Genomic DNA, 19,064 nt, shown 5'->3' with positions numbered 1-19,064 from the left:
TTTATCTGATTTATATGATTTTCTTAAAACTTGAAACAACCTCAAATATAATAAATTAATCCCCTGCTGTTTTATTAACTATGCAAGAAACGTTGAGCGAATTCTCATTAAAGTAGTGACGCCTTATCATTATATGAATTCAAAGAACGTTTTTATTGGCATTTTTTTTACCAAACAATCCTTGGAAAATAATGAGGAAATAAATAGTTAACATTTATTTGTGGCATTAAAAAAATAGACACCCACTGTAAGTATATATGGGAAACGGGCAGTAGCGTATTTTATAATTTTACAATAATGACAAAAAATGTAAAACGTTCTCAATAAACGTCCTCAAATGATATTAAAATTATTCAAAAACTACTGAATATCGTAAAAAACAGTATATAGGGATCATTAACCTCGTCTATAGTCTATTTTTATAGATGAGAGAGTAATAAAATGATGATTTTGACATGTCAAAACATTTTTGTCCTCTTGCAACAACTTACAGCTCTCAGTTGGAGTTTTTTTCAAAAAACACGTTCGTTTCAAACCGCTACTGCAAAAATACTATAATAGTGACGGAAACGTGTTTTGGGACGTGCATAGACAAGATATCCAGATACCCAACGCGTCTAGGGCGCCCTCTAAGCGTGTAGTCTCATTATTTAATAGCCAGACCTCGTATAAAGGAGGCTTTACATGTTCGCGATGTCTATGATCACGAATCGTTGTTTTTTACAAAAAAAAATTCTCTAAAAAATTTTGGAAGAGGTTTTAATTTGGCACAAGATTATTGTATTTGGAAAGTTGACAAAAAATACGTATACAGTTATTTTGTTATAAAAAGCTGCACATTTTTGGAATCCCAAACAATGGTCATAAAAAATGACTTATCATTACCTTTGAAAATGTCTAATCATGATAAAGCGACCTCCGAAAAGTTATTTGTTCAATAGAATCGTTTGAGTATGAATTTGCAGTAACATAATCTTAAGAATAATGGGAAAAACGCCATTAACATGAATGAACTTGTCGGTTTTAAAACTAACCCACAACTATAAATTTCAGATAAATAACCTTGAAAACTACGAGCTGGTCAAAATTTATGCTCGTAGACAATTTACGTTTTGCACCTGAGGCTAATTAATTTTATCAGTATTAATGAAACAGCAAAATTTATCGACGACATATATCAGGTTGAAACATTCATAAATGTTTGAAATATAATTAATTTCATATATATTCGACAGAAAAAATTGTATTTAAAAATGAGTATGAACAACTAAAATTCATTAATGGTTTATCTACAGAGGTCGACGCTTTGGAAAAATCGTCATAATGGGCAGATATCCGTACGGGAAGTCTCGTAGGTTCGTACGTTTTTTAAGGTCACGTGAAGGGCCAAAATCAACGAAGATTTACGTGAACAATGATCCAACACTCGCGAGCATTCATCATTCCATGCAGGATGGAGCTTAATGTTCATTTTGGAGACGAGGATTCGTTAAGTAGCCCGCACGGTCATCAGATCTGACACCCAGTGATTTCTTCTTGTGGAGTCTTCTCAAAAACCCTCAAACTGCAATTGGAAAAGAATTTGAAACTCTTCACGGACAGCTTGACATGTTTCGCTGGGTCTTCCGTTGAATAAAGTTTCCGTAAATGCTTTAATCAAGATGGGCATCAATTTCATCTCTCACCGTAACATTTTTGTAATTTCTTTTCAAAAATTCATTTAGACGCGGCTTTAATTTCGTTGATGACCTCTTTGTAACGATATTTCTGTCCAGCTGGCATCTTTTTGAGGTCTGGGAACAGTTAAACTTCGCTGGGGGTTAAAACTGGAACATACAGTGGATGCGGAAGCGATTCAAAACCTTATTCATGTAATTTTGCCATAGTTGATGAGTAGTAAACCATACGAAACTCAAAATACTAATGCTATAACCTTGCCTGTCAATTTTTCCGTCTTATTACGTTTTGGAGTCGGCTAATCACGAGATTAACAGTCGATTTGATTGGACTTCTATTTAATACTGGTTGCGCTATCTACATGTCAGTCTACGAACTTTTCGGCCGAATATTAAATAAGTTGAAAGATTGCGGAACAAAAACTGATTGGAATATAGGGTTATGGAGAATATAGAAAGAAAGAGGGTTGAAATTGAGATAGGGGAAAACATTTAATGTCAATTAACGCCCATAGTAGAAGGCGATCTTGAGGGTTTGTTCATATTTTCAACTTATTCTATTGACACAATGTCAAAAGTCATTAAATTAACTTGGCATTTCCACAATCAGGGATACCAATCGTCATAATCAGACTTGGATCTTGATATTTTTAATACTTAGAACACAAAAAAATTTAAAACAATATAAGTAGATAAAGAAACTTTTTTATAAATAAAGTGTAACGGCTGAAAAAATTAAAATAATTTCGAACTTATCAACATTCCATTTTATGGTTTTTAATTAGTATTTTGACGTAACCGATGACGTGCAACAACAATATATGGATTTAATATTCTGTAGATAATGAAACATCGATATGTTAACGTTTTTCAAATTGCGAATTACATTTTATGTACGGGGGGCTGAAAAAGTCTTTATTTCCACTAAATTTTCAGAACATTTTCTAGTCAAAGCAACTGAACATCCTACAATGTTTGTTATTGTCACTTTTCCGTTTTGGCAGTTTACGTGTTAACTTAAAAAGTTTTATCTAGCTGTTTAAGTAATTATTTTAATTTTCCATGAATATTTCTGGATGGTTAATCGATGAGATTGAATCGTTAGACTTATCCGACGAAGTTATAAACTCCATACGTATCTAGTGATTATTTTGATGAAAAATCTTTTTATAAACATGACGTCGTCGCGTCGTTTACATGTAGACGCTCTTCCACAACTAATAAAGAAATTACGCCAGTAGAAAATCATCTTATTACTGTAATATAACAAATTAAACATGAAATTAATCAGATTTATTTTTGATTTACGTAAAAAAATTGAGTTGGAAGAATATTTTATAATATTTATAGACTTTTTGGAAATTCCTGATGAAATGAAACGTCATTTTTAGGAAAAAAATGAAGCTAGTGATGATATTTAAGCTCTTGAGCTGATCGAACTTAGTCAAATGGTTGTGATCTCTGCAACTTTCTCTTAATAGTATGAATCTGGTTTCAAAAAGTAATTTTTTCTCGTATAAAATTTTACAGTTACGTAATTACTTATTTGATATTACAAGAAGAGAAAAAAATATTCAATGTCGTTTGCATGGAAGGAATTGGTAATCTAATGATGAAAACCTTCTAGGAAATTAAGATTCTCAATGCCGAAACCGAAATGAGAAATACTATTACAGATATTTATTTTATGATGGAAAAAAATTGGAATTTTGTTTGAAAGTATTCGTAGAAATGTGTCAGATCAATTTCAGTTTAAAGTTATAAAATAATAGGTATGTTTCACGTGATTATTCATCGATATCCTGATTGAATGTTGAATAAACGTACATTCTACATTTCGGAATCTATAATCCTGGATCAGATAGGTTACCTATCAAATGATTATCGGTCCTAACCTAGAAGGAGATTTGGTTGAAGTGGGAAACAAAAAATGTCCTAGTTGTTAATTTTCTCGGTGGACGATACAATATTTTCGAAGAAATCATGAGGACTAAAGTTCTATCCTGTGTTTTTACACTTTCAATGTAAACTCATTTCCCGTCAATCTATAGATAAAAACTGGAAATATATCGAAAAAATATGTTTGTTGATGTTGTTTAGATAAGTTTCTAAGGTCGCACGTGATAATTGAAACAATGTTATACAATTTGCAATTCAACGACATGCAAAAAATTACAAAACCGGAATTATAAATTCGACTATTCTGATTTGAAACAAACCCGTGCAAACAATCGACAATTATCGTGCTACTTCTTTTTTTATATTTGCCTTTTGTCTAACGACATACAGCCAGGATCTGTAGGCCTGCTTCATGCCCTTCAAAATGGGAATAGGTGTATCTAGGACATTTCACAGAGGGTTGCACCAGGAGAAGAGGAAGGTTTTTTTGTTTTTTTTTTTACCGGAAGTAAAGAAATCGGAGTGTTAAGCCATTTCGCATTAGATATTTGACTAAAAGCTCCACTGACTTCGACCCTGGAATCAAAAGCGAACAGATATCAATGGAAGCTTGATTATACTTAAACAGTTCTTTATGCAATTCGTAGTTTTGAGATGATCTAATCGTCGTTCATCCAAGAAACGTGTGGTTCAAGTCTCTTAATTGTCACAGTAAGGATTTTCCTTAGTATTTATTTTATATAGAGGTTGAGGAGTGCCTCAATGTGTTGACCTCATTCTATTGATAATTGTTAATCACTTTCCTTGGCAATTTATCATTGTTAAAACATGGAATTTTTCAAGGTGTATTTTGTATAGAGAAGAAATTTCTTCCTTTGATTTTCCTTTCATTTCGATAAAGTTGAGTCCAATTTTTCCATAATTCATGGCCATATATCAGCGTAATGTAATTTACAGACCTTTATTAAATTTTCTGGTCCTATAATTCATCAGTTTTTTCGTTTCCTGAGAATCATGAATGACGTGGTACCCATAATAACTCGAGGTTTTTTCTGTTCTTCATATTAGACGTAATATTCATTAAATAATCATTTTTGGCCATTGATTTAGAAGCAGCTAATCTTTGCAAGGCACTCCTACAAGACACGCTCTGCTGTAGACTCATATGCAATATCCACCGTACCGAATAGGAATTCGTTTTATTTTTGCATACCTAACAGTTTTGTGAATCTATAGGTTTGTACAATCGTTCAGAAACGTTCTATTAAGATTTTTGTCACTATTCCGAGACATCTATAGACCAAGGACTCTTTCGACTACTTTCAATAACCCCACATAATTCAGCAAGAGTTTAGCCATTTTATGAAACATTTCATCTTCGTGAAAATGACAGAAAACTAGTTCCCATCACTAGAGTGTAATGCTTTTCACTTTTAAAGCATATTCCTTCTCTATAAGGACTCATTTTCGAGGCCTCAAATAGTGGAGTATCGCGTCTTATTGTGAGGATGCTGTCCATGAATCTTTTGAGTTAATACATTGTTCTACTTCGATTTTTTGACTTTGTTTCTCATATTTTCCCGATTTTTTAAATTTAACACTTTATAAAGTGAAGCTGACATTAGATATGACATTATTTATTAGTTTTTTTTCCAATTTCTTAGACCTTTTGATATATGTATGGTTCTAAATGTTCTTGATTTTAGGTCTATTCTGTTTGAAAATTAGTTTTTTTTATAATTTTTTAAAGACAGATAAAATTTTAACGTGCGAAATCGTGTATATTATTTTGATAAAGACTAATAGAAATCGAAACGTCAAATTTTTATCTGCCTTTAAAAAATTATAAAATAAACTTCTTCTGAAATTAGAAAGGCCTCAGCTGCTAGGTCTGTTCAGTTTATTTTATTAGTCTTTTCAAATGGATGTCGGGGTTGCTTGGAAAGAGGCCATAATCAACAATCACTTGTCATTATGTTGGTTCGTGCCTGTTAGGTTAGGTGACACATGTCAAATTGTCAAAATCAGATCATTTAAAAATGGCCGCCGTGGAGTAAACAAACGCTTTTATTTGTCATTGTCCATTATTATATTAACACCATCCACTGCCCTTCTTTTCTATTTATAATCTATCTCAGTATTCATACGTATTGATCTTTATATAAATCGTTTTATGTTTTAAAAATCTTTTGATTTGTTTTCAAAGTATCCTTGGCTCAAATTCAATATGTGTATAGACACGGAACACTAACCTATGCAATGATATACATGTTGGAAAAATTGTAAAATTCCACAGATATTTTACCTTGAAAACATTTGTATTTAAAAATTCAATGACATATGACAATAATTTCTACTTCAGTTGACGCACTGGTAACTGACATTATACAAAAAAATGTTATCTACATACGATATTAATACTATACAGTGTGTCCACTCAAGTTCGCATCACGTAGAAACGCTTTTTAAATAATAAATGAACTATTTTGTTTGAAATAATAAAGTGATTAATATTTAGTTAAATGAGATAGAGAAAGTTGGGAACTTGTCCTTGACATGTGAATTAATCCTCGCAAACTGTATGATATTTGATAAGACGATATTACATAAAACAAACAATTTTGGGCAAATCTTCCAGGGATTACGAGGCTAGAATCAGGTTTTAATAAATGAACAAACATATATTATTCAATTTGGCCGTGGAAATATGTCACGGAATTTATGGTGTATGTTTTTGTTGGCTCCGGTTCCAGTTGTTTACCAATTCTACAGAATTTCAAAGAAAATTACTCGATTTATGAATCGATATTAATTTTTGTAAGTTGCGAGATACGTTAAATTTCAGCTTGAAATTTAACGGAATTTATTCAACGTATCGAAAAGACCACGAAGAACAATAAGGAATAAATAGCTTGCAGATAATTTTTCCCAATAATCTTTACGATTAGATCGAGATTATTTTGTCAATTCTTCGTTCATAAAACTTTAAATCTATCAAAATTCGCATTCGCAGAATGTGCCACATTAATAATTAGATTTTTAGGAAATAGTTTTCTACAATAAGTCCCGATTTGCGCATACAACCCAAGTGTAAACTGATGTAACGCCGTTTTTGTACAATCCAGATTGGGCATGACATAGAAACACTTATTTTCACTTAAGCGGTGCGCAGACGTTGATAAATGTTGAAAATATACCCCACATTTCACTTCTTCGATACCTTTCCTCATCTTGGCTCTAGATTGTTAATCTATCTCTTTCGGGGTCGATCTCTACTCCAATTGGAGATCGACTTATACATCGCTTCCATGTTTTTTACCCTTTCAGTAACGTTGTCTACGTGACATAATCCTTTTCCCCGAGATACGTCTAAAAATTTTCATTTCTATTTTACATAAAAGTTGCGTTGACTCATCTGGTTCACCAAGTAATGGAAGTGAAACTTTACCACTGGAACAGCACATTCCAACAGTATTATCTTTACATTTGGAAGCATCGCAATAGTGACAGTTTTTATTCATTGAACCGATAACAATCAAATCATGATTATGATATTCAATGCTCAAGTATGGATTATCGACGGCGCGTGGCCTGCATTTCTGCATTATGAATTTTTGTATCGCTCTTCTGGCTGCTTCCAACGTAGCCTCAGCTGTTCTCAAAACATACTACACCGTTATACTATGTGACGCGCGTTTCGATAACCAAGTTTTCGTCTTCAGAGACTCTTTCTGTTTAACTTTAGTCTCTGAAGACAATAATTTCGATATTTACATTCTTATTTTGCTCAATGATACAGATTCATCAATATATATTGTGATTATTTAATAGGCGGTTTTTAATTGACGGATTGGATGAAAAGAAAATTTTAAAAATTGATAAATTTTTATTCATAATATAGAGTTTTTAATAACAATCAAAGTGACATTATTCAACAGCTGTTTAAAATCAAATTGCCTTAATTGGATATTATTCAATTATCCAAATAAGTTTAAATTGTAAAACTTTTTTTTCCATGCGACAAAGTCGAAAGCTTTTAACCTTTAGTTTAGTTTATCAAAACGATGATTTTATTAACGACACTCGAGGATATATAACATTTAAAAAAATTTAAATAATGAACGAAAAAGGGGGATTTTTTATAAGGCTTCACATTCATATAAATGAAAAAGCTATAAATGATGTGTCAATAAAAAAATCAAGACGATTTAGAAAGGTGAAAATTAATTTTTTATATACTTAACTCATTCTAATATTTCTTAGCGGTTGCTGCAGATTATGGAACTGGGATGATGTCTGCTTACAAATAAAAATTCATTCTAAATCTGCTTATTATTCTTACTTGCAGTTCATACTCTAGAAGATTTATGAATGAGACATACCGACCATAAGGCCACAGGCATGCTTTATCCTTCACCCTATACGTAACGGGGAAGTAAATTATGACCCTTCCTACGATTTATGAACCTTTTGCTCTGTTATAATTACTCTGTGGATACAGTGGCGGTGCTCGTTAGAAAAAATTTTTTTTCGATATCAAGAATATATAACATATAATAATCTTCATGCTTTAAAAGACAATATGTTTATACAAAAAAAATCAACCAAAGCAAAGAAAACTCAGCAATGTATTGCTCTCGAATCTCAAGATCTTCTTTAGATGAAAAACCTCAATTGATTCAGACGAAAAGTGGTTTTACTCCAACTTTAACTCTGTATATTCCAAACAAATTTGAAACTAAACAAATCCAATTTAGAAAGTTACTTAGACACACGTTTTTACAATTGATTCATGTCGAAAATAAATCAGTAAATCGAGTAGCTCCGGAAATATCGATAATCGAGTGCACCACGAGCAATCTACATCTCTATCATAACTCCTCTGGATTGGTGTTGCTTCAACTGAAAGATTCTGGTTCTTAGAAGGGTATTTCCTTTGCTAGTTGCATGTGTTTACAGCTAATCCGTAGAAAGTCCAGAATGTGGTATGACTGTAACTGCCAGATGTAGTACTTCGATGGAGGTTTCGTGTTCTGTGCAACAAAATCTGCACGCCGCATTATCTCTGCTAAGTCTAGGTGACAGGACTCCTGTTACTATTCATGGATTGTTTTTACTTAGTTTCATACCTTCAGCAGTTCTTCTCTGATTATAGTTTCCCGGGAGAGTCTTTGCCAGCTCCTGTAGATTGTCCCAATAATTGGTTTTCTTCCTATCAATCTTCTTTTCCGGTGTTTTTTCCATGGTTGTATAACTTACACCACAGGTCCCAAACGAGTTTGGATTTTACGATATTGGAGCTTATGAGCTTGGTTATCAGATCTCCTGCGATTACGTATGTAGATTGAACTGAAAGCATTTTCAAATTTTCCATTCCTGTTCATTTTTTGTATGGTGTCATGATCCAATATCTACAGCACAGTTTTTAGGTAAATATTTTCTAATCTTTTTCGATGCATCATCCTGATGCATGTCCCAAGTTTGCTCATCATTTAGGCTTTAGGTTTTTCTCTGGTGCTTTCCTCTCTGCCAAGCTTTCCAGTACTATGCGGAGACGGGAGATTTAGAATCACTTGTATATATGCAAACTAGTCTTTGTTTATTTTTATTTATTCCTCGTGGTATTTCTGGTATGTCCTATTATCCATAGTCCATTTTGAAACTGATTATTTCTTCAAAAAATCGAAATGATGATTGTTATCTGGCTTTTTTACTTCTCATTGAGCTTAGGGGTTAAATAACTTGGTAGGAAACTAGATTATTTATTACTTGTAAGTAAGATAAATAAAAAAATTTGTCGTCGCCACTGGAAAACATTAAATGTTCATAGCGCCCACCAAGAAAAATATTCATCTTGTTCATAGTTAATGGCTCTCCAGACGACGTTCTTTTTTGTCTACATTCATAGATGACACCATAGAAGAAGTCGTTTTTATTGAACTCCAGAAGGTTCATGATGAAATATTAGTTCTGAAAATACTTTTGATTGGAAAATCATTATTCTAAGGGTTTTTTTTATTATGTACCACTAACTTATAGTTAAAAATATAGTATTAACTTCTTAATTATATTTTTCCATAACTATTTTGATATTAAATCGAATCGAATGTTATTTCATTAGTAAGATCCATTGAATTTTAAAAGTAAACCTATAGAACTAAGAAACAACCCTATTAAACATTTTTTTCGAGTATGTTTAGGATGGAACCCCACTTGTAAATATTTTTCAAACGAAGCATGAATATTCTTTGAGCCACACGTACCGCATGATATTGAGTAATATTTCAACGAAAATTTCTATCGTAAACTGATGCAGTCAACGCGAAAAGTCTCTTATTTTCTGAAAATGTGTTTTTCTTTATTATAATAAATTGAACAAAAAGTATAAGTCGTCCTAACTGTAGGTTTTCCACTCGATGCTTGAAAATATCATGAATATTCAACATAACATCCATTTGGTAAATTTTATGAAATTTGAAGCATTTATACAACGCCATTCATCGAAAGAACTGAATAATTTTTATACAAAAAGTACCATTTCTTCTAACCTAACTTCCTGCAACGACATTCCGAACGCAATATACTAAAAACAAACTTTTGGACCGAAAGAACAGTTATCGAAGGTTACGTCGACGACAACATAAAGAACAAAAGTGTTGAGTACTACTTTTAATATGAGAAGTAAGATATATCTGACAGTTTTAGATTTATTTATTAACTTTAGAAAGTTAATTGTAGCTTTCGCTCCTAATATTTGTAGTCTTAATACGTATAAGACTTTTGACGTGTTTTCGAAATATAGTTTTCTAAAAAAATACTTTTTTACTTTGTGAAATTAATTTTCAAAATTGGTCATCGTAGTTGTTGTCATTTAACGAACATCTAATAAGGTTAGCAAAAGATAGACTGTGAATGTCATTGATCCAATAAATATCGAAAACAAACATTTTGATTGTGTAATTATAAATATTAGTAGACCAAAACTGGGGGGTCTTTGGAATGTTGCTTATATAATCTAACAGCTTACAAAAAAATTTGTTAGATTGAATAAAAACACAAGGTCAAAATTTTTTTTCGTATATCCATCGTTCAGATAATATACAGTGAGACACAGATTTATGATATTATAACTTAATGATAATAAATTTGCATTCCTGGTCGAAGACTTTTTCCATATCAATGAAACCGAATTTTTGCGACAATACGTAAGAACAAATAAAACATCACTTGGACCAGAGTCGAATCGAAAGTCAGTCACGTGATGTACCGATTTTTAAGCGTCGAAAGACTCAAAACTCGGCAGGGAAAGTTATGACATTTAAAAAAGAAAAAACTATGAACTTATGAAAGATGAAATCCCAACGAAACCACTCCATTTGAAGAAGAAGAAAGTGCTGTTTCATCTAGACAATACACAAATCAATAAATTGAACCTTCGAACAGTTTCCGCATCCATCTTATTCTCTGGATCTGTCTCCTAGAAACTTTTTTCTGTCCTCAGATCCCAAAAAAAAGGTTATCGCTTAAATTGAAGCCTATTTTGAGGCTTAAGACGAATCTTATTATAATTATGGTACCTACGAAATGTTCAGCACACGTATGACGTTAATTCATACTTAAATCATTAACATGATTAGTCGTATCATTGTTAAAATCAATGGGATTGTCCCAAAAAGCATCTCTCAGTAACACAGGATGATGACGATTTAAGCTACACGGCTCTAAAATTCGTAGAAGAGTAGAAGAAGACATCGTCCTGGTTGACGGGACATAAATAAAACACTGCGAGGAATAGGAGTATTTAGAAATGAAGATAACACCAAACACAGTCAAGATGGAGAAGAGCAGCGAGCAAAATAAGGAGCGAAAGGATTAGAAATAGGGAAGTAACGAGAGTCAGACACACATCAGGCGATGACATCAAAACCAAACGATTGTATTATCATGTACAAAGAATAAGGGAGAAGGAGAAGAGAAAGACAACGAAGATGACGCAAACAAAACGAGCGATTAGAGTCGGAGAAAATTGTACAAAATCTTTCCAAACCTACTTCAAATTTCGTATCAATTTCTTGGTGCGTCTGTGATTTTATGGCCTGATCCGTTTTTAAATGTCATAAATTCCTTTATCTTGATAAGAAAAAGAAATATTTTCGTTTCCGTATGACGATTTTCTTTTCTAAATATTCGTTGCGTCGGTTCAAGGTTTCTTCAATTAAATCGGTTTTTCTCTATCGTGGTTGTAATGCGAAATAATTATAAATGGCGCCAATGTACGATGTCGTGCTATCAATTATTTATTAATTTTTTTATCGCTAATCATTACTTTAAATTCATTATTTCCGTATTCGGAATGTAAAACATTAACTGAGAAATAAAAGTTATAATGAGTTTTACACAATAGGACCACCGAGGATATGTTACATAATAAACAGGGTATTTCCAAAGTAATCGGTATGAGCGATTCGGTATTAAAGTGAGTACAAACAACCTCGCGACCTTCTCGTGAAGGTCTCGAATCCATCGCGTTATCCTTTACTTTCCACAATTTGTAAATTGACTACCAGCTTTTTCTCTGATCCCACCTAGAATACTACTTTCTGTTTTTTTTTTTAATTCTGCCTTTGGGATTCTTCGGATACCTTGGGGATCTTCGTCCGATGTAAAAAACGTTATTTCAAATCTCCAGATTGGTACAAAATGTGCAGAAGTGTGAAAGTTTAGGTGTAATTCTCTGGGGTTTCGTCCTCTACGTAACAGAATCCACTAGGTGTCCATTGAAGCGACAAATCACGAGACTCCTGTCTCGCAAAATACTTTTTGGTTATGTTTCCCAAGAATATCTTTACCAATTTCAACCCTCATAGATTATTCCAGTAACTTCTCATCCTTAGCTATCTTTTTTCCAGGATTCAGGTTCCATGAAGGGTTTGTCGGAAACTACTATTCCGGAAGCCTTTGGAGTATTGGGTTTGGGATATTGAGTTATTGGGATTCGAGCATAATTTTCGTTAATGTTTATAAAAGATTATTCGTTTGTTATAAAAGAAGACATCTCAAATTGATAGTTTTGATATTTTGCACACCCACATGATTTAATTTCGTTTTTTTGAACCTCTATACTTTTTAAAACAATGGTTTTTGTTGAATTTGCATTTTCTCTTCGTAATTCTGTGGCCAGATAACTTATCTCTAATCTGGAAATTTTTGTTTGGGTTTTATTTTATCACAATTTGATTGAGTTTATCGCAGGAAATCTCCTGTGGTTAATTAGAATTTGAATATTTCTCGCAACGATACAATTTTCAGTAAGATACCGTTCGATTTGTTTTTTTTTTTCAGATCTCTTTTAATTTCAAAACGATATATAAGTTGGTATAGGTTATTTTCCCAATAAAAACATGTATTTTTTAAAGAAAAATACCGACATTTTGACCTTAATGATACACTGGAATTCATCCAAATCAAATAATAATATTTAATCTGTAAACATTACGTTTACAAATATGCTCGTTCGAATTTAATGACGAATATATTATTTTTTATTCATTTTAAATAAAAACAGATAAAAAAATATAATCAAAATGTATAACGAAATCTGTTTCTATCTGTAAATACATAAATTATTATAGCTAACGTATTTAATTATCAATAATACGCGGATCGCTACTTAGTTTTAAGATATGGCAACACCGAAACGTCTATAAGATCGAATCAGATCATAGATCTATGCACATGAACTTGAAACTGAAGAAAAATCGACTGGACAAGGTTTTCAAAACGAGCCATCTCCAATAAAAGTGCCAGAAGTGTTAAAAAAAACCAATCATATCATTCTTCGTCATCGGGTCAAAAAAAAAAACGTTTTTAAACAGTCAAAACATTGAATTGAAGACTCATCCGCGGTAAACAAGTAGATTTATAGATAATAATAGGAAATTACCAATAAATTTTAAAACCAATATCCATATCCTAAAGATGGCGTCGTGTGTAATGGCTTCGTGTTAGAGCAATGATGATAACCTCAAATAAAATTAGAACCATCGTTTTCACTCCCGCAACCCTCTCCTTGACTTCAAATCCATTTCGTTGTGTATAGAGAACTTCTATGCATATGGTAGAGTATTTATAATGAGAACTGAAACTTAGACGACCTAAACATCATTATTCACGTCAGAAGTTCCATGTTCCAGTTTCCTAAACCCCTCTTGGTATTGTCTAATATTCTCCGCTTCCATTAATAACAGCAAAAATTGGAGTGTTACCAAACTAATTCATTAGAAGCGTTTGGTGTGCAATCATCAGAAAATATGTCAATGTCTGAATATTTTTTTGCATCCATCTTAAGAAAAGTGTGTTCAAAAATGGCCCCAGTTACTCTAGAAGTTTTAAAAAAGCTTGGCGGAATACAGTAGGGCTTTTATTTTGTACAAGACTCTCTATTTCATTGCTCTACTTCTAAAAGAGGCTTTTTTCTGGGGGTTTTTTGTGTCTCACATTTTCCAAAATGGTGGTACCACTCCTTCAAGGTACTTAAGCCTTCTAATGAGAAATTCGGGACATTAGTTGTCGTCTTCTACTAGTATTTGACCTGTTAGAAGACCCACCACCAGATTAATACAGTTTCTGGTCTTCTCGAGAACTTCTTCAGATTCCTTAGCTGATATAAGTATGAATATGTTGGATTGTAATATCAAAATTAATTTCTATCTGTATATTTTTTATACCATAAGCAAATTGCGCTTTTGTTGTTAAAAATTCATTAATAGCATCACGTGAGGTTATCGAATGTTATTCACTGTTTAAGATAGTGAATGTTAGAACAACCGACAACAAGGCGTCTACGTAATCATAAAAAATTTATAAGATTTAATCTCTTATGTATAAAATAAGTTGGCGATTAGATAAGACAGACCCGCGCAATTATTATTTTCGTTAAAATATTTAGTAGTAGCTGTAAAACTTTGTCGATAATTCGAATCAAGCGTCATAATCAGTTCTATTAAGTGAAATCAAATTGAAAGGTAAACAATTCAGGAACTAATATTATTATATATGATGAAATGTTGTTCCTTAGTCGCTAGGTTGGGACCTCCTGTGGGTTTACACTGTTTGTTTGGTGCTTGTGTATGTTATGTATCCGTATGTATCTGATTTTTATAAGAACTGAATCTTGTTTGGATCTAGTCCACAAACAGTGCATAAATTTTGATATTCTTCAATAGTTTTATTCGCGTTAATAATATTATCTTCAGTACGGTCATTCCTTATACTTGTAGGTGTTATTTAGAAAATATGAGCTGGTGAAATCTATTCCTAAGTTTCATCAGATACATGTGCATCTATTCATGATGATTTGGTCATAAAAATTAAAAAGTAGGACAGGTTATCTTACCTGGTATGAATATATGAGATGAATATAACATATAACATCCATACAAGCTTGATCCACATTTTATTCTATAAAGTGGAAATTCTTCTAAATCTTTAGAGTCAGAAGCGAAAGTTTATTATTGGGATAGTCTTTTTAAGCAGCTGGTATTTTGAGGTGGAGGTATTTTGTATCTGTCGCGAAAGGAATTTAGGAAAAGCGGAAAAGCTCGACGAATCGAACAGCTTTTGGTATAATTGATTAAACGCGAGAGTGTTGAAGCTGTAGCTGTAATGCCGTCGAGCAATTCTAGAAAATATTAATAGGAGTTATAACTCAAATTTAAGATGCCATTAGTACCTTCAGCATCAACAGGTACTCAATGTTTTATTAAGAAACTTCTCGAAGTGTGAGAGACAAAGAACTCGTAAGAGTATGACACCTGGGAGCGTTTGAAATATAAGACGAAGATCTATGGAGCTAAATAAGTAGAATTATATGTTGATTAAAAAATTGGGGTGTGTATTTGTATCAATAATTTATGTTGTCAGGAAATGTCTGTTAGACAATTTTTTATGTATTTCTATTAATTCCACGTGCTTATCTCAACGTAGGATTACCATTATCAGTATTTTTTTACCTTTTATCTCCATAATTCTTCACTTGTGGTTCAAGAACCTTAATTAGCATAATTTGCGCAGTTTAAAATGTATGCTAGCTTACCTGATAACGTTATCAATAAAGTTATAAATTCTACGACAACATTTATTCATGTATAATTTTATTATAACTAAAATTTGAAATTTATGAATCAAATACCACTCGAGTTTTCTATTATTTGGAATTCTGAACCATCCACACGAGTTGATGTTGATAAAAAATCTTTCCGACTTAACGGATTTTTTTTCTCTTCTTTTTAGTTGTAATATAAAAGAAGAGCATAATTTAGATATGAAACAATTCTCCTTTTATTCCAAAGAAATAAAAGAATTGCAAACCATCGAAAAAGTATTGATCGTTGAAAAACAAAGTCGCCGAGGAAGGTTTAGGTAACAACTTAAACTGTATTAGTATTAGTAGACTCTACAGTTTTTTTAAAAATTTCAAAAAAATCGCTCAAAAACGGCTACCTCAAAGTCTACTAAACCGAATATTCGTGTAAATTTACTTGAAATACCTGCGAAACAAATAAAAATTCAGTGGCGGTGGTATACGGGCGACACCATTTCTTTTTCGAGAAAAAACAACAAAAACATAATTGGAAAAGCATCAGGAGTGGCGGTGACCTTAAAGGGGTGGTGGCGCGATGTGGGGCTATGCCCCCGGGCGGCCCCTTCCCCTTCTGTAAGCTCGAACACCACTCGAAATAGATCCATCATCAGAAGGGGATCTCTGCGATCCATGGGACAATCTTTCAGTATGTGCAAGTTTAACTGCAGACATAAAAAAGGTAAGATTTAATACGGAAACGAAATATTCGTTTTACATTTTCAATAAAAAAAAACATAACTAGAAACATGCATTTCCGCCATATTATCTGATCCACTTACTAAGAAGAACCACCAAGTCCCTGGCCACGAAAATTTTGGAAACAAATATATCTATTGTTCAATGTAATTTCCTTTTAGCTCCATACACGTTTTCCAGCGATGTTCAATAAGTCCCATACCCTTTTTATAATAAGAATCGTCCAGTTCCTCAAAATAGTCATTAACTGCTGACATAACCTCTTTATTATTGGAAAATATTTGAGCACCGAGCCATTTTTTCAACGGAAAATCCCTGGAGGCTGAATCTGGTGAAATAGATGTATGAAGTAACAATTCAAACTTTAATTCATCAATTTTGACCATTGCAATAACAGATGTGTGACTTGGTACATTGTCTTTGTGCAACAACTCATCCTTTTTAGCCAAATGCGGCCGTTTTTGATCGATATCTTCGCTCAAACGTTGCATTTAGTTCGCCATTGAAAGTTTTTCCTTTTTCAAGATAGTCAATGAAAATTATCCCACGCGCATCCCCAAAACCCAACGCCATGACCTTGCATGCAGATAGAACGATCTTTGTCTTCTTTGGAGTCGGTTCACCCTTTTCAGTCCACTGTTTCGATTGTTCTCTGGTCAGGCCAGGTATTTCTGGGACAATCATATAGTGATGGATCCATGACTTAGACTTATAAGCTTTTTTTCTGTACATTTGATGGAATTCATTTTCAGTTTATCCATAACTACGAAAGACTAACTTCAACTATTGGTACACTCGATTTGAAATCACTAACATCTTGCACCGCACTTCACTGTCACTCTCACTACTTTTTCACTTTCATCCAATATTAAAGATTTCCCTAAAGTAACTATTAAATTCCATTGAATTTCCTCTTTGAAACGCAAGTATTTAATCACAACAAGTTGCTCAATACAAACAATTTTAATACTGAAATGTTAATATGTCAAAATCGGGCTTCTACTTAATCAGACTTGTCATTTTTTTAGCGCGAGTTTTAATATAAAATTGAATAGTAAGAAGAAATGTTTGACGGGGTATATCCAGACAGACCTCGTATATCTAGTCAACCTCGAAACTGAACATCCATAAATTGTAGATTTACGACTCGCGTACAACTAATACCAGTCAAATGTCATTATTGAATTATCTTACAGCATCCAATTTATCTACACAAGTTTAAAAAAAAATAACAAGTGGAACTGCTACTTTTATTTATTAGAATTTCTTGAGGCCCGCGTAAATCATATTAAAAAGTATTTTCTAATAAAATTTACTTCATTTTTTTAAAATAAGTAGATGGTGCAACATTTTCTTTTCGTAGTCTCTGCATAACTTCCTTGTTGGTGTTGTCCACACCATTGAACAAACCAGAAACCATGTAGCACCTTACTAGTTATAAAGTATTATGTTTACTGGTATATAGTTTCTTCTTGTTGTTGAAAGCAGCTCAAAATTTTCCTATCTATTATCGTATGTCTAATATCTGACCACGTTTGTTGTGGTTCCGAGGTAAGCGTACGTTTCTAAATTTCTATTATTAGTTTTCATCGCTCTCCTATTTTCCTGTATATATATTTTTGTTTCATAAGTTTCGAAGAACCGTCATTTGAGATATAACTCTCTAGAGTACGTATCAGACAAGTCAATCACCCTTGAAAGAGATTTAATATAGTTCTTGTTCTTTTCCGGCGTGAAATCTAATGTATTTTTAAACCACTCAGGACGCCTTATTTCCTTAGGCTATTTTTGGAATCGGTTCAGAATTCAGGTCAAAACTAAAACTAAAATGTTCGTCAGAAAACAAGGTATTCGTTCAAGTTTACATTGATATTAACGATAGGAACCGTGTTGTGCATAATTCTAACTTCCCAAATGAAAGGGCTTGATTTACTGAGTGTTTTTAGACCAAAACGAACAACATATCTCAATTAGAACTCAAGATATGCAGCATTGAGTGGAAAAATATTAGAAAAATTCAATGAAGTTGAATATCTACGCTTAATTCTCCTCTGTCTCAACCAATTTATTCCTATCGTATCTCAAATTGAAGTAACTGATTTACTGAGTGTTTTTAGACCAAAACGAACAACATATCTCAATTAGAACTCAAGATATGCAGCATTGAGTGGAAAAAATAATAGAAAAATTCATTGAAGCTGAATGTCTGCGCTTAATTCTCTCCAGATTCAACCAATTCATTCGTATCGTATCTCAAATTAAAGTACCTGATTTACTGAGTATTTTTAGACCAAAACGAATTATATATTTCAATTAGAACTCAAGATATGCAGCATTAAGTGGAAAAAATATTAGAAAAATTCAATGAAGCTGAATGTCTGCGCTTAATTCTCTCCAGATTCAACCAATTCATTTATATCGTATCTCAAATTGAAGAATCTGATTTACTGAGTGTTTTTGACCAAAACGAATTACATATCTCAATTAGACCTCAAGATATGCAGCATTGAGTGGAAAAAATATTGTAAAAATTCAATGAAGCTGAATGTCTGCGCTTAACTCTCTCCAGATTCAACCAATTCATTTGTATCGTATCTCAAATTGAAGTACCTGATTTACTGAGTGTTTTTGACCAAAACGAATAACATATC

The 19,064-nt window shown here is 32.6% G+C and overlaps 1 protein-coding gene across 16 annotated transcripts in view; it reads left to right on the top strand.

The window, feature by feature from the left end:
* LOC130896065 (dual 3',5'-cyclic-AMP and -GMP phosphodiesterase 11) overlaps positions 1–19,064 on the top strand; it is a 101,994-nt gene that overhangs the window by 52,833 nt on the left and 30,097 nt on the right. For 4 of the 16 annotated variants that reach the window (XM_057803868.1, XM_057803863.1, XM_057803869.1 and 1 more), the window contains exon 2: positions 15,867–16,396. The exons of 10 other annotated variants lie outside the window; for them this stretch is intronic. In XM_057803868.1, coding sequence (XP_057659851.1) covers positions 16,348–16,396 — 49 coding nt within the window. In that variant the 5' untranslated portion in view covers positions 15,867–16,347. Of the gene's footprint in view, positions 1–14,519; positions 14,600–15,866; positions 16,397–19,064 lie in introns of those variants that run through there. 2 more of the 16 variants (XM_057803866.1, XM_057803870.1) reach the window with 2 other exon arrangements.

The sequence above is a fragment of the Diorhabda carinulata genome, chromosome 6 (genome assembly GCF_026250575.1).
Source record: "Diorhabda carinulata isolate Delta chromosome 6, icDioCari1.1, whole genome shotgun sequence".
Lineage (NCBI taxonomy): Eukaryota > Metazoa > Arthropoda > Insecta > Coleoptera > Chrysomelidae > Diorhabda > Diorhabda carinulata.
This window is presented reverse-complemented; position numbering and strand designations above follow the sequence as displayed.